The 20,847-nt window shown below is 56.5% G+C and overlaps 2 protein-coding genes across 2 annotated transcripts in view; one reads left to right on the top strand and one right to left on the bottom strand.

The window, feature by feature from the left end:
* NFRKB (nuclear factor related to kappaB binding protein) overlaps positions 1–20,847 on the bottom strand; it is a 254,050-nt gene that overhangs the window by 124,499 nt on the left and 108,704 nt on the right. The window lies entirely within an intron of this gene.
* Positions 454–13,898, top strand: ADAMTS8 (ADAM metallopeptidase with thrombospondin type 1 motif 8). Its single transcript, XM_061476014.1, has 9 exons — positions 454–1,047; positions 6,664–6,903; positions 7,104–7,236; positions 7,649–7,816; positions 8,516–8,814; positions 9,379–9,562; positions 9,792–9,964; positions 10,038–10,213; positions 11,693–13,898. The coding sequence occupies exons 1-9, from the start codon at positions 454–456 to the stop codon at positions 12,423–12,425; spliced, it is 2,700 nt and encodes an 899-aa protein (XP_061331998.1). The 3' UTR covers positions 12,426–13,898.

The following is a 20,847-nucleotide window of genomic DNA, read 5'->3' as shown; positions in this document are numbered from 1 at the left end:
CAGCCCCCTGGAGCAAACCCACCCCGAAGGGGGCTGCATCAGAGCGGGCCGGGAAGAGCCTGGCCTGAAGGGGTTAACGCGGGGAGAGTAACGGGCTGGGGTTGACACTTGGGAGGCAGGCGGGGCTCCCGGCGCCTGATTGGCCTCGCATCGCATCCAAAAGTGGGCTGGTTCGGGGCTTTTTTTTTTTTTTTTTCCCCTTTTGCTTCTTTCTTTTGCTTTTTTTTTTTTTTTTTTTCCCCTTTCTTTTCTCCTCCTCCCCCCCCCCCCCCCGGCCCTGGGAGGGGAGAGAACGGGGGGGGGGGGGGGGGGGGGGGGGGGGGGCACCAGCGAGACAGCAAAAATAAACCTCTTATGTCAAAGCCGGAGGGGGGCCGACGGTATAAATACCTCGGGCTCGGCGGAACCGGCTCGGAGCTGCGGTCCGGTGAGGGGGGGGGGGAACACCCTGCGATGGGGCGGCGGGTGCTGCTGGGGGGCCGGGCCCCGCTCCACCTTCTCCTGCTGTGCCACGCCTGGGCGCTGCCTCCGCCGCGGGAGGCGCAGCCGGTGCTGCCCGCCCGCCTGCCCGCCCCGCCGGGGCTGCTGGCCCTGCGGCTGGCGGCCTTCGGTAGAGCCGTCGTGCTCCGCCTGCGCCCGGACGCCGCTTTCCTGGCTCCCCGCTACCGCCTGCAGCGCTTGGGGAGCCGCAGGGCACCCGCCCGCAGCGCGCCCCGCCGGGGATGCTTCTACGCGGGCACCGTCGACGGGAGCCCCGATGGAGCCGCCGTGCTCAGCCGCTGCGGGGGAGCCGGGCTCCGAGCCGCTTTCCTCCTCCATGGGGCCGCTTACGAGCTCCAACCGCTCGGGCAGCGCTGGCCCGGGCCGCCCTGGAGGCGCCCGCATCGGCTCCGGCGCCGCTCTGCTCCCGGTGTTGTTCCCGGTGTTGTTCCCGGGGCTCGGGAGCGGCTCCGCCGCGCCAAGCGCTTCGTTTCCCAGGCGCGCTACGTGGAGACGCTGCTGGTGGCCGATGCCTCCATGGTGCGGTTCTACGGGGAGGACGTGGAGGTAAGGGCTGGCCGTGTGCCCCCCACCCCGTGCCCTGCCGATGCTCCATCCCCTAACTGCCCCCTTATCCCCTCATCCCCCCCCTCAGTTGCCCCTGCATCCCGCTCTCTGTGTTTTATCCCCCCCAGTTCTCCCTCAATCCCTCTCTTCTCCCACCAAGCTGGGGACAGTGATGGGGACCTTGGCTTTGTGTCGTTGTAGCTGCGTAGGGGCTGTAAATCCCTAGGGCAAAGGCTGCGGGGTTGATCTGTGGGGTTTGGTCAGTGTCTGGGGACCTTTTCCCAGCCCCAGGATCCAACCCCAAGGGATTCTGTGTCTGTACAGGCTGGGTATGGGGATGTCCCATCAGTTTGGGGTCCCAAAGATGGGGGACCCAAAAGTCCTAATGGAAAGATGTCCCAAAGAGGGGGTTAATGCCTTCTTCCTAGGAGCTGAGTAACGAGTAGTCCTCCAGAGCCACCTGTAGCAGCCCAGCAGATGCAGGAACATCCCTTTCCCTCAGCCATCAGAACCAAAATCGGTCCCATTCCTTCACCATGCTTCAACTGTGGAGACCCTGCCCGTGGCCAGGCTCCATGGAGACCCCAGGGAGTGGATGTGTTGGGGGTCTCAGCTCCCCACATCCATCTCCAGGGCTGGGGGCCACCCACTTCCATCGCACGGGGTTGTTTTCCCAGCTCCCCAGCACTGATTCCAGTGCTGCAGTGATGGATTGTTCGGGTCCAAATGCAGGTCTGATGGGGATAACTGCCCTGAAGTCGCTCATCCTCAGCCGTGGTTGGTTGGGTATGGGGCTCTTTGAGGATCCCTTGAAGCTGGGGAGCAGTTGGGCTTTGGCTTTGCCATCTCAGCCTCCTTTATCCTTTCCCTGCGGGCTTCATCCGGCTTCTCCGCTCCTAATTCCAGCCCTGCTCAGATGGAGCTGGACCTTGGGGGTTGCTCAGCCTTGGAGCTCCAACTGCTCAGCATCACTCCTGCTTCACCCCTTGCTTGGTTTCACTTGCCAGGCTGGCAAAGGCTTAAGGAGTGCTGGATGCTGCACTGGGAAGCAGCCACTCACAGCAGTCAGCAGCAGAGCTTGCCATGGAGTAATCGGGGTTTTTAAGCACCAGGCATCTAAATGGTGGTGGGAATTGCTCTCCCTGTAGCATGAAGCTGGTCTCCGATACCCCAAAAGGGCAGGAGAAAGAGCGTGTCACATCTCCTCCAGCCAGCATCTTCTGCAACCCCATGGTCTAAAGCAGCACCCCATGGTCTACCTCCTGCTGTAAACAAGGTGCTATGGTTGGGGTAGATGCATGACACAGTTGTCCAGCAGTTTCCAGTCCTCTTGGCTCCCATTCTGCCATCATTTCTCTGTCCCCAAGAGCAGCATCTTTGTGTTATCCAGCAGAGTACCTCTTAAAGGCTTCCTTCCCATCAAAGATCTGGTTTGGGATGGGGAGCAAGAGCCTCTTTAAGCAGTAAGGAGCAAACTTCAACCAGCAGCAAACCAATACAAAGTCACCTGCTGTGTTTGTGTGTCTTTTGTTCCTGACACACAAATGCAGGGAGAAGCCGGTTCCTTTTAACCCAGGAGACCAAAAGCTGTCTCCCTTCTTCCCAAATCCCCCCTTTATGGGGGGCTAAAAGCACTGCTGGCTTCTTCTTGCTGGTGGTTTGACCCTAGAGAGCTGACAAGGTTGAATCAGAGGCAAGTGTATTTATATAGAGACTTATCTTCCCATAAGCACACTTGAGTGACCAAATCTTTATCCAAAGCCACAAACATCCTTTGTATTCCCAGTTATTTCCTTGCTTTAAGCTGGAATGGCTCACGTAGAAGATGTGTTCAAGCCCTGCAAGTCATAATCAATGCCATGCTGTTAGGAACAGGCTCTTCATGCTTTCTTTCTAATCAATCTGAGCCTCACAGCTCACCTAATCTAGATAACAAGAGCTTCATTCTACCTCCATTGGTACCCATGTTAAACCAGGGGGAAATGATGAAGATCCAGACATGAAACTGCCTTGATGCCTGCAGGAGATGGGTATTTGGGGTGGGATTAGCAGCAGGATGGTGCTGAGCAATAGGATGTGTGAGCAGCAGGTTGTGGAGAGCTGCGCAGGATGTGACCTGCAGTGATTGGGAAAAGCCTCTTTACATGGAGAAGAGTGCGAGGCCCCAGGCTGGACGCAAGGGATAACTTGTGGAGGGTCCAAAGGTGCTTGAGGGGGAAGAGAAAGGGATTGTGAGCATCACCAGCAGAGCTAAGTATTGGTTTGAGTGCGGGAAGCTGAGGCAGGACACGGTGCAGGGGCCTAATCCCTTTGGTATGCAGCCGAAAGGGCGTCCGGGCCGAGCACCTGCAGCACAGGCTGCACTTGCAGGGATGCTCTGCGAGGTTCCAGGGATGTTTGCTGAGACATCGGCATTCCCAGCCAGTTGGCAGCAGGATGGGATTCCTGTGGTGGGATTTCTCCAGTCTCTTGGGTGTGGATGCGATGAGTTTCCAAGCTTTCCTCTGCAAACACGATGGCTACGATCCCTCTTCTTTTCCCCCTTGTGCTTGTGAGCAAGGAGTCTGCAATTCCTTGCTCCAGGAGCTAGTAATGACTCAGGCTGAGGGCAAAACCTGATGGGTCTGATTAAACTGGGATTCCTCACTGGAATTCTGCGTTTTCCAGGCAGATTTAAGAGGTTTTAGGGGTGGTGTTGCTGCCCCTTCCCTCTAAGACCACACGGGTGCTGGGGTCCTGCTGCCAGCTCTCCCAAACCCAGGCTGGCCATCCAAGTGACTTTGGGAGTAAAGCCCTCATCCCTCCCTTTTCCCTTGGCTGCTGCCCATGGTGTTTGTAAGGGAATGCTTGGCTTGGGCTCCAAAGCACAGGAGGAGGCTGGCAGGGCGGCTGCTGCCACTGTGGGTATCCAAGACAGGCTGGGATGTGTTTTGACCACTTGTTTGCTCAGAGCCCTCACATCTGAGCCTGTGTTTTCCTGCTTCCATCCGTCCGCGCTCCCAAAATCTCAGCGTTCCTCTCCCGGTGGGGTTGGTTTGGTTCCTCTGCGGAAATTCGGGCTTCCAGGACCAAAGAGGGGGGGAAATCCCAACCCCATAGAGCCAACAACCCTGGGAACAGATAAAGCTGCAGCATCAGGTTGAGCATGCATCTCCACAAGTGTATTGGAGGGAGGCGAGGTGCTCTGGGGTGCTCCGTGCAGAGATTTTGCAAGCACTTGTACCAGAAAGCAAAATCCTTCACCATCGCCAGGCTAAAAACAACCACTTCAGTTCCCCAGGCTCTGATTTATGCCCATGTGTTCCACTGACCCTCTGCATGGGCTGTTTGCTGCTGGCAGCCTCATGGCAGGGCGATGCTGGTGGCTCCTAGGAGCAGCAATGCTGTAGCGGGAGGGATATCGGAGCTCTGTAATGCAGTTGCCACACAGAAGGCATCCCCTCTCTTTCTGTTAGTGGGGGAGAAAGGGTGGAATTTGTTCTTCTTGAGACCACGGGGGGCCAAGGATTGCAGCTGGGGAGAAAAGAGGTTCTGGGGACATCACCAGGCACTGGGGGATGCTTGTGCCTGGCTATGGAAGCAGCATATGGAGCAGAGGAGGGATGCTCCTGCGATCCTTTCTTGGTGCCCTGTCCCCCCCACAGCAGGTAAGGGGCTGCTTTTCCAGCTGTATTTACCAGCTGGACAGAAATCCTGCCGTGATCTCCTGGGATGCTGGTTGGAAATGGCACGGAAGCACCTTGAGCAGAAACCAGTCCATTGGGCTCCCTATACCTAACCCCCTTGGCTGCCCCACAGCTGATACCCGCATCCCCAGTGCTGGAAGGACACCCTGGAGAAGGCAGCGCTCCTTCCTGGATGGCTCACCAAGCCAAAGGAGGATGGGACAAGCGGGATTCGACTCAGTTGCTGGCCAAAAGCCTCCCCTGAGCCCTGGGGATGCTGTACTTTGCTTTTGGCTGCAGCTCCAAGCCCTTGGCCAAGCCAAGGCAATGCAGGTGGATTGCTGCTCTCCCCAGAGGCATCAGGGTCCATCCAAACCCCAAGCAGGTCCTGCACAGCCCGGGCCTGGGTATGAATAGAGAGCAGATGGTGGGACAAGTGAACCTGACCTTTTAAATCCACACTCAAGAGCTGTTTGTTCAGTTTGCTTCCCAGATGAAGGGAAGGCAAATGGATGTTTCCCGAGCCCCTCCATTCCTGCTGCTCAAAGATCCTGCTGGATCTAACCCTGAGGATATCCCGGGGAATTTGGGGTAGGGACTGAGAGCTCCCAGGTCAAAACTACTGGGAGGGAGAGAAACCTGTAATGGGTTAGGAAAGGATGCGGCAGGATTTGCTCCCTTGGGAATGAGGGATGATCCCATGAGTGTCCTGTGCAATGCTGATGAAGCACAGATCAGTCTGTGGTTTTGGCAGGGGGGTGGAATAAGATGATCTTAAGGTCCTTTCCAACCCAAACCATTCCGTGATGCAGAGCTCTGGCACAGGGCATCCCTCCAGGATGCCGTCTTAAGTAGGCGTTGTGATGTTTTCAGGGAGATTCCCGATGGATTCTCCCCATGGGGTAAACGACTCCCTCAGAGCACCCACTCCTGGGGATCTTGCCTGGGTTCCTTGCCTTGGTGGTGACTTCTCCATGACATTTGGGCTGGGACGTGAGTCACGTCGTGGACATGGGGCCAGTCTAAATAAACCCGTCTGTCCAGTGCTCCCTGCCCTTGGATAATGAGGAGGACTGGGATACATCCCGCTGAAGCAAAACATCTGTTTGCATGGAGCTGCCAGCGATGGGATCAAGCGTGGCAGAAGGGTCTAAAGGAGCCAAGAGGGCCCTGGTGCAGCAAAGATGTTATTGCTTATGGGGGGGGGGGGTTCTCCTTAAAGCCCTCCCTTGCGTGCTAAGGCAAGGGCATTTAGTGCCCAGCAGCATCACGATGGATGCTGCACAGAGCAGGGAATGTGTATTCTGGGGGCAACCCAATAGCAGAGGGCTTCCAGTTGTAAGCAGTGGGAGCACCGGGGTCTTGGGGAGGAGAGGAGCCACTTTCTCTTTCCCAACACCGCATTGTGTAATAGCTGCATTTCTTTCTGCTGACTCCAAGGCTGGGAATGGGTGCCAAGCAGAGGAGGAATGTCGACGCTCTGATAAGATGTTTACATCAGCCTAAACATCACTGGCGCGTTTGACATATTAAGTAATCCCTGGTCACCCCAGTGGCCTGAGCAGGGGATGCTGTTGGGACAAGGCTTGGACATGGCAAAGGGTTTCAGCCCCATTTGTCAGCGGGGAGGTTGGGTTCAGGGAGTTTTATGGTGGTGTGAAGCAAGGTTAATGCTTTGGGAATATGCAAGAGCATGAATGGGAGGTTTTCCGGAGGGATCGCTGGGTGCAAAGGGTTCATTGGAGGTGAAACAGTCAGGGGTGGGCTCGTCCTGCCTGTCCTTCCCGTTGGCACAGGGTGTAAAGCATCACGTAGCATTCCAGGCAGCACTTCATCCATCAACCCAGGTGGCTCCCTGGATGCGGTTGGTTGATGAATGAGGTTGTTTCCTCCTAACCAAAACCATGGCCCCACAGCAGAGTTTTCACCCCGCCCCATCCTTTCCCCCCAGACCCACGTCCTGACGCTGATGTCCATGGCAGCTCGCATCTACAAGCACCCCAGCCTGAAGAACTCCATTAACCTGGTGGTGGTGAAGGTGCTGGTGGTGGATGAGGAGGCGGCAGGGCCCGAGGTGTCCGACAACGGTGGGCTCACCCTGCGCAACTTCTGTAGCTGGCAGCAGAGGTTCAACCCCCCCAGCGACCGGCACCCGGAGCACTACGACACTGCCATCCTGCTGACCAGACAGGTCATCCCTTGGGATGCTTCGGTTGGGGTGGGAAGAGGAGGAAGAGGAGGGATCCCCGCTCCAAGCTCGCAGCAATGGGGGTGGTGGTGGGGGGGGTTGCATTTAGGTTCAGACCACGTCTACCTGGAGATGATGGGGTTGCTGGAGCTGGGGGGGACACCTTCCTCCTGCCTTATCCCTTCGGTGCTGCTCCCAAACAGGACTTCTGTGGACACCAAAGCTGTGACACGCTGGGAGTGGCGGATATCGGCACCATGTGCGACCGCAACAAAAGCTGCTCCGTGATCGAGGATGAGGGGCTGCAGGCAGCTTACACCCTGGCCCATGAACTGGGTAATGCATCCCTTCCCAAGAGGTGTATGGGGGGGTCTGCTGGGAGGGGATGTAGCACAGCCCAGCGCCAGCATCACCCCGCTGGGTACCACCAGCCAAGCATTAGGGAGCCTCTGGCACTGGTAGATGCTATTTTCCACCAGCAAAAGCACTTAGAAGGGCCCAAATTGGTGCAGTTTGGTGCTCTTGGGGCCCCCAGCATAAGAAGGACGTGGAGCTGTTGGAGTGAGTTCATAGGAGGCCATGGAGATGCTGCGAGGGCTGGAGGAGCTCTGCTCTGGAGCCACAGGAAACCCGAACCTACTGCAGCAATAGGAGATGCCTGTTATCTTATAGATGCTCTCAGATGCCCATTCACCTCCTGCAGCAGAGCAGGGCTGGTTTGGTCTCACTGCTGCTCTCTGCTCCTTAGGCCATGTTCTCAGCATGCCCCACGATGACTCCAAGACCTGCGAGCGGCTCTTTGGGCCCCTTGGCAAGCACCATATGATGGCCCCTCTCTTCATCCACTTGAACAAGACCCAGCCCTGGTCTCCTTGCAGCGCCATGTACCTCACTGAGTTCCTGGATGGAGGGCACGGTAAGGCTGGCTTTAGCAGCCTCATCACTCAAAGCAGCCTCTTGCTTAACTGCTGAGTGCAGGGCTGCATCCCAAGAGCGTGACCAGCAGGTTGAAGGAGGTGATGCTGCCCCTCTGCTCTCATGAGACCACACTTGCAGCAGTGAGTGCAGCTCTGGTGTCCTCAGCATCAGAAGGACATGGAGCTGTTGGAGCAAGGCCAGAGGAGACCATGAGGATGTTCAGGGGCTGGAGCACCTCCTGTATGGAGCCAGGCTGAGAACACTGGGGCTGTTCAGGCTGGAGAAGAGAAGCTGCGTGGAGACCTCAGAGCAGCTTCCAGTGTGTGAAGGGGGCTACAAGGATGCTGGAGAGGGGCTCTGCATCAGGGACTGTAGGGATAGGACAAGGGGTGATGGGTTCAAACTGAAACAGGGGAAGTTCAGGATGGAGATAAGGCAGAAGTTCTTCCCTTTGAGGGTGGTGGGACACTGGTACAGGGTGCCCAGAGAAGCTGTGGCTTCCCCATCCCTGGCAGTGTTCAAGGCCAGGTTGGACACAGGGGCTTGGAGCAAGCTGCTCTAGTGGAAGGTGTCCATGCCGGAACTGGATGGGCTTTAAGGTCCTTTCCAACCCAGACCATTCCATGTGCCCTGCTCGGTGCAAGCCATGACATCAATCCCTGATGCATCCCCAGCCTGATTCTTGTGTCTCACCCAGGCGACTGCTTGCTGGATGCCCCAGCAGAGCCCCTGCCCCTGCCTGTGGAGCTGCCTGGCCGAGGAGCCCTGTACAGCCTGGACCAGCAGTGCCAGCAGATCTTTGGCAAGGCCTTCCAGCACTGCCCCAACACCACGGACGAGGACATCTGCGCCCAGCTCTGGTGCAGGACCGGCAGCGGCGAGCCCCTCTGCCACACCAAGAACGGCAGCTTGCCCTGGGCCGATGGCACTCCATGCAAAGCCACTGGGATGTGCTGGGATGGACGCTGCGTGCCGCAGGATGCCCTGAAACCTCAGGTAATGGGGATGGGGTCTGGGACTGACAGGCTGGAGCCGTTGGGATTCCCAGACCTCAAACCTGCCATCTCCTGGGCTGGCTTTGGATTTGCTTGCTTTGTTTTCTGGGTATCTCTCCTTCAACAGCACCTCTCATCAATCCTTTTTACTGGCAATGTGTATTACTGGCAAGCCTATTAAACGCTGCCATGCCTTTTGCCAAGGCTGGTGTGAACCAAGAGCAAGCAGACGCAGATCTGCAATGAAATCATCACTTTTTGCCCTGCCAGGGGAATTAGCAGTGACTTCTGAGTCAGTTAGCCAAGTTTAACTCCGAGCACATGAACAGACTGGTGGGAGTCAGTAATAGCTTCATAGGATCAACCAGGCTGGAAAAGACCTTTAAGATCATCAGACCATTACCTCAAGTCCCCCCCCAACCCATGTCACTGAGAGCCTGAACTTCATGCGACGTGCTTTGCTGCGTCAGGGTTTGCCTGCTGACACGGGGAGGGATTTCAGCAGTGCTCCATGGGGACGGACGGGCACAGGGATGGACCCAGCAGCTTCTCCCATCTCTTGCAGCCGGTGGTGGACGGCGGCTGGGGCCCGTGGAGCCCTTGGGGCTCCTGCTCCCGGAGCTGTGGTGGTGGGGTGCAGTTCTCCTACCGCCACTGCGACAGCCCCAAGCCCCAGCACGGCGGCAGGTACTGCGAGGGCCAGCGCGCCAAGTACCAGTCCTGCCACACCGACGAGTGCCCAGCGGATGGTAAGGACACCACTTGCCGACGCATCCCACCTCTGCTCCTCCAGCACCCATCGCTGCTCCCTTCTCCCTTAAGCATTCATTTACCTGGGGTGGGAATTCCCTTGCGCTGGGGTTGTGATCCGTTCCAAAGCGGCATCGCTCTGATGCTGGTGCGCTCCCGTATCCCCGCGATGAGGGCAGCAGCTCCTGCAGGTTTCCCACAAGGGCATGTTTTGGCCTTCCCTTGCAGGGAAAAGCTTTCGGGAGCAGCAGTGTGAGAAGTACAACAGCTACAACCTGACAGACCTGGAAGGGAACCACCTGGAGTGGGTACCCAAGTACGCCGGGGTGTCACCCCGAGACCGATGCAAGCTCTTCTGCCGAGCCAGAGGGAGGAGTGAATTCAAAGTCTTTGAGGCCAAGGTAAGATGATAACCGCCCGCTTTCAACCCGTTTCAGACCAAACGCCCTCACTGCTCCCCTGCATCTTGCCTAGGTGATCGACGGGACGCTGTGTGGACCAGAGACCCTCTCCATCTGCGTCCACGGGCAGTGCATCAAGGCTGGCTGCGATCACGTCGTCGGGTCCTCCAAGAAGCTGGATAAATGCGGGGTGTGCGGTGGCAATGGCTCAACGTGCAGGAAAATATCCGGCTCGCTCAACCGATCCAAGTCAGTTCACTACCAAAAGTGCTTGGATAGGACCAGCAAAGCTCTTCCTAGGTCATGTAAAGCCAGTCTGCACCTCACCGCAGAGCTTGTTCGCAGCCGTTGGACTCCAGCAGTGCTTGGCTTCCCTTCCATGCTGTTAACTGGGGTTAACACGCAAGCACCCACAGCCAGGTCACCCTTGCAACAGCCTGCTTTCCTCCCCAGGCTTCAGGGCTAACACTAAGTTTATTTCGGAGCAGCATTACGCAAGCCTAGCAGAGCTTATTTCCTACAATAACAGCTGGTGATGGGTTATGACCATGATGGGCAATGACCCTGGCGATGGGCTTGGTATGCCAGTGTAGATCAGTTTTCTGCGCTGAGGATTTACATGTATCTCACCCCCATGCAGTGATTTGGACACATATTCAAGGGCTGATGTGGGATATAAATAGTTCAATAGCTTCTCCCTAGGCTCTGGGGTGAATTTCAGGCATGAAGGCAGCTGCTTTCCGTGCCCAAGATCCCCATTGCTTTGCCAAAGAGCTGAATTGAAGGCTTTTGTTGAAAAGATGGTAACAAAAGCCCAACACGTCCAGTTCCATGTGGTGAGGTGACTCACGCAGTCCAATTACATTTCCTGAATGGTTTCCTTCCAAGGAACCAGCTGAAATGGGGCTTTCACTCGCCTAGGAATTGTTTGTGGTTGACTAAAGCGAGATTAGCGCGGTAGCTCCAGCCAAGAAGAGATCCCATTAAGATCAGGGTCAGGGTGACTGAGAGCAGACTTTGACCCGAAGGTTTTATTCTGGAATACTCCAAACCCAATTACAGACCGCAGCATCAACCACAGGGATGCATGGAAAACCATCCCAACAGCCCCACGGGCTCAGTCACGCCAGGGTGGTGCTTTATTGTAGCAGCAAGTGATGACCATAGCATGGGGTGCCAAGGGCTTGAGTGCCAAAGCCTTCCTGATGCTGTGCTGTATCTGTTGTATCTATAGCTGTATCACTATCTCATGCTGTCCTTCAGCATCATCAGTGATGGAATCACTGGAGAGCCAGGCTTTTAGTTCCAAGCACTTCACCCGTTTCAGAAGAAAGGGAATAAGGGTGGCAACTGGTAACCATGGGGCTGCTGTTTGATCGCATCGCTCACTTTTGATGGCTTAGAACTGACAGAGGGGAGACTGAGATGAGCTCTTAGGCAGAAGCTCTGCCCTGTGAGGGTGCTGAGGCACAGGGTGCCAGGAGAAGCTGTGGCTGCCCCATCCCTGGCAGTGTTCAAGGCCAGGTTGGACACAGGGGGGGCTTGGAGCAAGCTGCTTCTAGTGGAAGGTGTTCCTGCCCGTGGAACCGGATGAGCTTTAAGGTCCCTTCTGTGATTTCCAGCTCCTGAGAGCTCAGGGTTACAGAGGGGGTGACAAAGAGCCGTCCCCTGCATGGGTCTCCTCTTAGTAAGCCCAGGGAACTAACCATGTCCCTTTGCCCCGTGCAGATACGGCTACAACGACATCGTCACCATCCCCGCGGGGGCAACCAACATCGACATCAAACAGCGCAGCCACCGAGGGGTCCGTCATGATGGGAACTACCTGGCCCTGAGGACCCTCGAGGGCAAGTACCTGCTGAATGGGGACTTTGCCATCTCAGCCATGGAGCAGGACATCCTCCTTAAGGGAACCATCCTGAAATACAGCGGCTCCATGACGACCCTGGAGAGGCTGCAGAGCTTCCGACAGCTCCCGGAGCCGCTCACGGTCCAGCTGCTGACCATCGCCAGCGAGGTCTTCCCACCCAAAGTCAAATACACCTTCTTCATCCCCAAGGACGTCCCTTTCAGCAAGCAGAAAGGCAAAGAGAAGAAGTCGGCCAACATCATCCGCCCCATGCTGACCTCCCAATGGGTCCTGGGCGACTGGTCCGAGTGCTCCAAGACGTGCGGCTCCGGCTGGCAGAGGCGGACGGTGGATTGCCGGGATATGGAGGGCCAAACCTCCTCTACCTGCGACAGAGCCCTCAAGCCTGAGGACATCAAGCCCTGTGGTGACATCCCCTGCCCGCTCTGGCGCCTGGGTCCCTGGTCCCCCTGCTCCCAGACCTGTGGGGAGGGCATCCGGATGCGCAACGCCTCCTGCATCGACTACACCGGCGCAATCACCGCCCCGGAGAGATGCAGCTCACCAGGGCCACCACCGGCCACCGCCGCCTGCGTGCTGCAGCAGTGCTGAGCACCACACCAGCACCACCGGGGCAGGACAGCGAGGGTGCTGTGAGCTTGGTTAACCACTTTCCAGAGGTTCATCCCCATCCCATCCACGTCTACCTCAGAGGGGGGAATAGCGGCAGCGAAGTGGGGAGGGATCGCTTCTTTTCCTTTCTCTTTTTCCTTCCAGCTGGCTGCTTGCAGGGAAGTTGTAATTAAAAGGGAAAATAGGTGTATCCATAGGGTTTTTCCAAAGAGCTTTTGTTAAGCACGGTTGCAGACTCTGTTTGTAAGGATTTGTTGCTGGAAAAGAATGTGGAATCTGGCTTTGCCATCGCCCCGTCCCAGCTGCAGGTCGAAGAGGTCCAGGGTGGGAGGCTTTGCTGATAAAGTTGGGATCCCTTTGCCAAAGGGTTGGATGGGGTTGCTGTCCCCTCCCTGCAGCAGTGTGGGTGTCCTGGAGCACGAGGAGCATTTTATCAGCTCTGGGTTTAGCTGGGAGATAACTCGCTTGGCTGGGAGCAGGAGGGAGCTGAGGGAAAGATCCCGGCGTGCATTAGGCAGGACATGGGAGGTGGGGGGGATGGTTTCTGTTGGGTTCATAGCCTAAAGGTGACAAAGCTCTGTCTCTAAATACCCCCATCATCGTAGAATCATAGAATGGGTTGGGATGAAAGGGACCTTAAAGCTCATCCAGCTCCAACTCCCTGCCACGGGCAGGGACACCTTCCACTGGAGCAGCTTGCTTCAAGCCCCTGTGTCCAACCTGGCCTTGAACACTGCCAGGGATGGGGCAGCCACAGCTTCTCTGGGCACCCTGTGCCAGCGCCTCAGCACCCTCACAGGGAAGAACTTCCTTATCTCCAACCTGAACTTCCCCTGTTTCAGTTTAAACCCATCACCCTTTATCCTATCCCTGCAGTCCCTGATGCAGAGCCCCTCTCCAGCATCCTTGTAGCCCCTTCAGACACTGAGCTGCCCTGAGGTCTCCACTCAGCTTCCCTTCTCCAGCCTGAACAGTCCCAGTGCCATCTGCAGAGCTATTCCTAGAGCTGTGAGCCCGTGCCTCGACTTCCCCAGCTATAAAACCAAGGCTTGATGACACTGATGTGCCTTGCGGGGCTGCCCAGAGGGTTAATTCTGCAGTGCTTTGACTGCAAAATGCCCATTGTGATGCCCCAGGCTCTCCCACCCGTGGTTTTCGACCCCCTGCATGCTCATTTCCTCAGCTGGCTTTGGTTTTGGAGGTATTTGCTAATCTGGCTTGCAGTAGGGATGAGCTCTGCATGAGTGGTTCGATATCGCAGGCTCCTTTCTCAATGCTCCTCACCTATAACCCTGCCTTGGCTCCCATTGAATATCCAGTTGGATCAGCCTTTTTCTCACAGGGAGAAGGGCTGAAGGAGAGGACTTGAATTTGCAGTGTGTGAGCTTCCCCATGTGCGATTGCAGAGGGAATCCTTTCTCTTGTCTCCTTTGCCTGAGCTCAGCTCATGGGAGACCCAGGCAGGTTCCGGATGGGACTGGGGGTGAGCCGCTTCCCAAAGCCCGACCAGAAACCCTACCACCTATTTGAAACCCTGAGTATTCAGCTTTCATCTCCCTATTGAAACCAAGGAGGCTACAGCAAGGCTTGGGTCTTTAAGAGAAGAGGAACACATGAAGTCCAGCTGCGGCGTTTGGATGCAGAGCCGTTTGGGCTGCGTTCAGAGCCACCTTAGGGCAATGTTCTGTGTCTGCTAATGAATCTTCAGGAATGGAAGCCCAAATAGCTGGATGCTAAAGTCATGGTTCCTTGTAGGGTTATTTTCCTGCTCCCCTTGGAGTCGGCGAGGGTTTTAACTCCAAGGCCCGCATGTTTCCTCTCCAGTGTTTAGGATGGGTCAGGAGTTTCAGCCTGCGATGGTGCCAAGGAAAACGTCTGTATTTATCACACAGGAGTTGTGCACGCCAAGGGGCTCTTCCAGTCTTGTTCTCTATATCCCCTGCATGGTCACATAGCTGGAGCTCCCTAATCCCCCCCCTGCTGTGGGCAAATCCAGCAGGGAGGAGGATGGGGACCCCGTTGGGAGCAGGGGGACTGCAGGCAGTGATGCCTGGTTGAGGTTTGGGGTCTGGGTGATGGTTAGTGGGATTCCTGCCCTTGCCTTCCAATAGAAACACGTAGCCTTTAAGCTGATTTAAGACAAAGAGGTTATATGTTAGGATATATATATATATATATGTGTACATACATGTTTCCCTTCAGTGAAGGATTGTAGCGATGTACTGAGCCTCTTGTGTTAGGTATTTATTATGAGTCCCTGTTTGGTTTGTACAGTGTTTTCAGATGCTGCTCCCACATCCCCACTCCACAGGCAGCAGCAGCATCGGAGGGAGAGGGGAAGTCTTTGCTCCTCATTTAAGCACTGTAGTACATGGCTGGCGTCTCCCTCCTCCCTGCTGCATCCGTATCAGGGTGCCATTGCCCACCGAGCTGCAGAAAGCATAACAAACCCAACCAAAACGAAGCTTTGGACTTTCATCTTTAAGGGGGGAGGAAGGTGATTTTCCAGTTTTTAGCCTTTTGTTTGTATTTGGGTTTACTTTGGAAGCAGTCTGTTTGTGACTCTGCCTTTACCCCTTCAATAAAGGATTCCCTGCCTCTGACCTCCCTGCGTTTGCCTCTAGTTGCACTTCTCTCACGACAGATGTTCCTGTGTCTCCATCCCAAGAGGAATGTCTTAAACCTCCCTTTCCCGCAGCTTATCCAGCCTTCAATATAGGGTTAGTTGGCTTTTAAGATGCTAAACCAAAACATTATGTGACTGAGGGGGCAAAAATACCTTGCATTGTGCCTGCTTTGCAGACTGCTGATGAGCACAGACCTCCTATGGGCGTACATATAGAGAATTCTTCTGCTAAGAGGACATAAAGCCTAAACAGGGCTAAACCAGAGGGGACTCTGCCCCCTTCCCTTAACTATACAATAACCACAGAGAGTAGGAACTTGGTGTTGTCTCTCTAGGCCCTCTGAAACACAGGATGGCTGGGATCTGGTATATGGCAAGGCAGGATTTGGAGCTACCTCGCTGGAATAAGCTATGGCCTCATGACAAGGTAATTTGGGTGTCTTACTTGGGTCAAGCAGGCTCTGCTGTGAAGGCACAGCCTGATGTTGAACAGCACCTATGGTTTCTCCCCTATGTAGTGGTGATTTCCATCCCCTGATGGAGGGAGAAAACGATGCTGGCACGGCAGAGGCTGTCCGGATTCAGCCCCATGGGAGGGCAAGGGAAAGGGTTAACCCATTGCTGTGGGATGTGTCACCGCGTTAATGGGCACAGGGATGCCACCCTATTTATAACCAGGTGTGACACTCATGTTAGGAGCCTTCCCTTGGCACCCGTACAGGTTCTGGCTCATTAGGGCAGCAGCCTTGTCCTCCCACCTTTCCTTTCTGTTGCCTTGTTGCCATCGCTGGCTTTGAGCTCAATAACTGGAATTCCAAACGATGCCAAAGGCTTTGGTAGGAAAAAGACCTTAATTAATCATAGCAGTGCAACCATCATCAGTTAACTTCTGGAAAAGAACAGTGGGATAAGGGAATAAACCGTATGAGAGCTTCTCACCACATCCATGATGGTATCCCAGAGACAAAGGGGACCAGCGCAGAGATCCAGTTCTACAGCCCCATCAGACCTGCCACTCCTCATGCTGCAAATGCTGCTGCTCCCAAAGCAGGAGTAATTATATCTTATCCTCTTCTCAGGCAATTTCAAGGGATGTAGGCCCAGGGAATCACCAGGAACGTGTTGAAATGGTGGATTGCTCCTTTGTTCCCCTCCAAGGGCTGGGCTTTCTTGATCTCCAACCCCAGTTATCACTGGATCCTTGCTCCCCCTTGTCCTTGTGCTAATGCTGTTCTTTAACAGCTTTCCTGTCTCCTTGGTTTATCCCTCCCCTTCCAGGTGTTTGTAGATGGGAGTTGTACCCTTTTCCAGCCTCATTTTGCTCCAGCCCCGCTCATCAAACACCCTCCTCAGCTCCGGGCTGGATTTATTATGGACAGACATATGTGGCCACAGTGTCCCACCAAGGTCACACCAGCACCTGGTGCTCCAGCCACAAATCCATCCTTATTCCTGATGGAGGCATCCTTCATGACATCTCCTAAGACCATAACGTCCCCTTTCTGCCGTTATCCTCTGCTTAGCTACATCCATCCCAGTCTCACGGCTGCTCCTGGTCTTCCAGATCCCTCTTCCTCCATCCAGGTACCTGCTCAATCCATCCTGAGTCACCCAAGTAAGTGGTTCCCAGAGCTCCTGGGCAATGGCACTTCAGAGGGGCTGTGGCAACTCAGGATGGATGTGCAGGGAAAGGACCGTTTGCTTTTGGTGTTAAAGGATGCATCCCACCAGGAGAGGGAAAACAGGCTCCTAGGAGCACAGGATCTGCTCCAAGAGGCACTGAAGTGAAGGAAGATGTATCCCACAGGGTGCTAAAGGAGGGTAAACCAGCCTCCAGCCAGGAGGAAAGCCTGGAAAGCCTTCTCCTTGTTTCCCCACTGATGTTTTACATCCATCCAATCCAATTGGGAAAACACCATTGATTTGGAGGCAAATCCAAGGTCTCTATGCTGATCGGAGCATCCTGTGCTCACCCCTCGGGGGGGGGGGGGGGGAAGCCTGGGTATCCTATCCATGCTTTATTCTCATGGGATTTATATCTAATGGATTCATATCTAATGGATTAATTCCTTAAAAACTAAGTCAAGGTGGTGTTTCACTGGGCAGTGTCATGGCTTTATTCGGGGCAGGTTTACAAGCTGCTTTAACTGCTTTACTCTGTTACCACGTCGAGCACGGTGAGAACATAACCACTCTGAACTTCACCGTCTTCCAGATATGGATGTGGAGAGCTTGGAGCCTATTTCCCTCCTGTGCAAGTGTCAAGCAGGGTAGGAACCCTCAGTAATGCCCAAGCAGCTCTGCTCTGGAGCCAGGCTGAGAGAGCTGGGCTGGAGAAGAAAAGGCTCCTGAAGGGGAGGCCTTAGAGCAGCTCCAGTGCCTAAAGGGGAAACCTGGAGAGGGGCTTTGGACAAGGGATGGAGGGCCAGGCCAAGGGGAATGGCTTTAACCTGCCAGAGGGGAGACTGAGATGAGCTCTTAGGCAGAAGCTCTTCCCTGTGAGGGTGCTGAGGCGCTGGCACAGGGTGCCCAGAGAAGCTGTGGCTGCCCCATCCCTGGCAGTGTTCAAGGCCAGGTTGGACACAGGGGCTTGGAGCAAGCTGCTCCAGTGGAAGGGGTCCCTACCCATGGAACTGGGTGAGCTTTGAGGTCCCTTCCAACCCAAACCAGGCTGGGATTCCATGATTCTTACTGTTACACATGAGCATTTTGAAGCCATTCCACAAGGAGAGCTGCGCCATGGAGACAAAGCAGATTCAGCATCTTCAGCTTGCCCTTGACTGACAAAACCCACTCCCATTTACAAGCGTTTCACTATCAAACACCTCTAATGGAGCAGCACTTTGAAGGCAAGACCTGCACAAGAGTTTATTAAACCCAAGGAGAATTAAACAGCAAAATATCCAGCCCTGGAGATGGCCGGAGCTCTGCTCCTCACCCCACTTTAACCAGGATTCATCTGAAATGGTCCCAGGGTTTTCAGGACAGCACGAGGAGGAGTTTGGCCTCATCACTGTTATTACTGCGGTGTCTTCCAGGCCTGGGTTGAAATATTTTAGGGCTGATGAGCATTGTTGGACCTTTGCCTCTCAATCTGTTTCCTGCTGCAATTGACTGAGCTCTCATCTTCTCAGCAACAAGAAACAACCCCCAGCACAAGGTACAAGAAGCCACGGCTGCTCTAGGCACATTGCATAAAGCCAAACTTACAGTGAGCTAGCCCAGATGTGGACTAGATTATAGGGGTGGGTTCATTAGAGGCCCCTTAACCCTAAACTTAAGGGGGGGGGGGGGGGGAGGGGGTGGTGGTGCAGGGGCATGGGCACTGGGGTTGCATGCAGGGATGGGATGCACCATGTGCATGGTCCTGGTCCTGGGGATGCACACACCATAGTATGGTGATGGGATGCACGGTGTGCACAGCCCTGGTCCCAGGGGATGCATGTACCAGGGTTTGGGATGCACTGTGTGCATGGTCCTAGTCCCTGGGATGCACACACCATAGGATGGTGATGGGATGCACCGTGTGCATGGTCCTAGTCCCAGGGATGCACATACCATAGGATGGGGATGGGATGCACCGTGTGCATGGTCCTAGTCCCAGGGATGCACTCACCATAGGATGGTGATGGGATGCACCGTGTGCATGGTCCTGGTCCCAGGGGATGCATGTACCAGGGTTTGGGATGCACTGTGTGCATGGTCCTAGTCCCTGGGATGCACACACCATAGGATGGTGATGGGATGCACCGTGTGCATGGTCCTAGTCCCAGGGATGCACATACCATAGGATGGGGATGGGATGCACGGTGTGCATGGTCCTAGTCCCAGGGATGCACTCACCATAGGATGGTGATGGGATGCACCGTGTGCATGGTCCTAGTCCCAGGGATGCACATACCATAGGATGGGGATGGGATGCACGGTGTGCACAGCCCTGGTACCAGGGTTTGGGATGCCCGGGGTGCATGGTCCTAGCCCGGGGGACCTGAGCATCCCGGTTCCCCGGGCACTGCACAGCCCAGTCCCGATGGACAGCGTCCCGATGGAGGGCTGATACACACACCCCAGTGGCCGCGATAGGACCGGGCCCACCCCGGTCTATGGGGCAGGACCCGGTCTCTGCGGTAGGACCGTGCCCAACCCAGAACGCCCTGATAGGACTGTGCCCACCCCAGTCTGTGGGGCAGGACCCGGTCTGTGCGGCTGGCCCCGGTCTGTGGGGCAGGACCCGCTCTGTGGGGTAGGACCGTGCCCATCCCGGAGCACCCCGATCTCTGTGGTAGGATCGTGCCCAACCCGGTCCCTGGAGTAGGACCGTGCCCACCCCAGTCTGTGAGGCTGGCCCCGGTCTGTGGGGCAGGACCGGGTCTGTGTGGCTGGCCCCGGTCTGTGGGGCAGGCCCCGCTCCGTGGGGCAGGCCCCGGTAGGCCCTCCCCCTGCCCGGAACGCTCTGCCCGCAGCGCTGCCCTCCGCGGGGTGCCAGTGCCGGCCGGTCCCAAGGCCGCGCAGTGCGCATGCGCCCTCCCCATGCCCGTCCGTTCCCCTCTCTTCTCCTTCCCCCCCCCCCCCCAGCCTCCCGCCGCGGTGCATTGTGGGACACAAACAAAGTGCCCGGCCGGGCGGCGCGGCGCGCGCGGGAGCTCGCGGACCCCGCCGGGAACCGCCCCCGCCCCCCCCCTCCCCCCCCCCCGCCCCCAGCGGCTCGCGGGGGGGCTCGCGCGCGCCTCACGCCCCCCTCCCCCCCCCCCCCCTTTCCCGCCTTTTTCCGCTCGCCTGAGGGGGAGGAGGCGGCGGCGGCCTTCGCTTCATCATCACCATCATCATCATCGTCGCCTTCATCATCATCACCATCAGCAGCCACCATCATCATCATCGGCACCTTCATCTCCACCGCCCGCCATGGCAAGGCCGCGGCGCGGCCCTAGATAAGGTGGGCTCGGCCTCTCCGCAGGTAAGCGGGCATGGGGGGGGTGGTCGTGGTGATGATGATGATGGTGGTGGTGGTGGTGATGGTGATGATGATGGTGATGGTGGTCGTTGGGGCCCGTGGATCCCCCTCAGGGGGCGGGCGGCCGCGGCCCTGAGCGCGCAGGCGGGCGCCCACCCACCCCGGGGAGGGGAGGGCTTTGGCTGCTGCACCCCCCCCGCGTTTGCCGTGGGCATTGATGGGTGCATGGGGGGGGGGTGCCCGTCCCACCCGTGTCCCCCTCCCTCGAGGGGCCGGGTCGCCCCCTGAGCGTCCCCCGGAGCGTTCCGGATACACACACACACATGGACGCGACCTCTGTCCATAGGGAATGATGCATCCCGCGGGAGCTGCGCTGCCCGGGGGCTACTTTTGAAGGGGGGGGGGGGGGTGTTTGTGTTGTTTCCCGCATCCCAGCGGGATACCTGCTGCTTCCCACTGCAGGGAAAGCGGGGTTCCCGCTGGCTGGTAGGCAGTGCTCGCTGTCCCCTTTGTTGGTGTTGATGGTGGTGGTGTTGTTGTGTGTTCCCTACGACACCCCCCTTCCTGCTGCGTGTGCTCGCCGCTGCCCATCTGCCGGGTGTGCCGCCTCTGTGCTGTGCCCATGGCCGGGCACAGCGAGGACAGCCTTCACCCAAGATCTGTTCCGGGTTTTCCTGCTCTCCCTTCTATGTATTTGGGGTTATTTTCCTATATGCAAACATAAACATTGACAGATGCTGGGGGGGGGGGGGGGGGGGTATGGTCTGCTTCTTGCTTGCCAAGAGCCTGTTGCCTCACTGCAGACACATGGGGCAAGGGTGCTG

The sequence above is a fragment of the Pezoporus flaviventris genome, unplaced genomic scaffold (genome assembly GCF_033815535.1).
Source record: "Pezoporus flaviventris isolate CSIRO_AGI_PZ_B2104156 unplaced genomic scaffold, CSIRO_AGI_Pfla_v1 ptg000093l, whole genome shotgun sequence".
Taxonomy (NCBI): Eukaryota; Metazoa; Chordata; class Aves; order Psittaciformes; family Psittacidae; genus Pezoporus; species Pezoporus flaviventris.
The sequence above is the reverse complement of the archived record's forward strand: the minus strand, read 5'-3'. Positions and strand labels throughout refer to the sequence as shown.

What these genes read in the sequence shown, in the direction of transcription:
- ADAMTS8 (XM_061476014.1), top strand. Translation starts at nt 454, where the DNA reads ATGGGGCGGCGGGTGCTGCTGGGGGGCCGGGCCCCGCTCCACCTTCTC. An exon ending in TCTACGGGGAGGACGTGGAG is followed by an intron (nt 1,048 to 6,663) that starts GTAAGGGCTGGC and finishes CTTTCCCCCCAG; the next exon opens with ACCCACGTCCTGACGCTGAT. An exon ending in CCATCCTGCTGACCAGACAG is followed by an intron (nt 6,904 to 7,103) that starts GTCATCCCTTGG and finishes GCTCCCAAACAG; the next exon opens with GACTTCTGTGGACACCAAAG.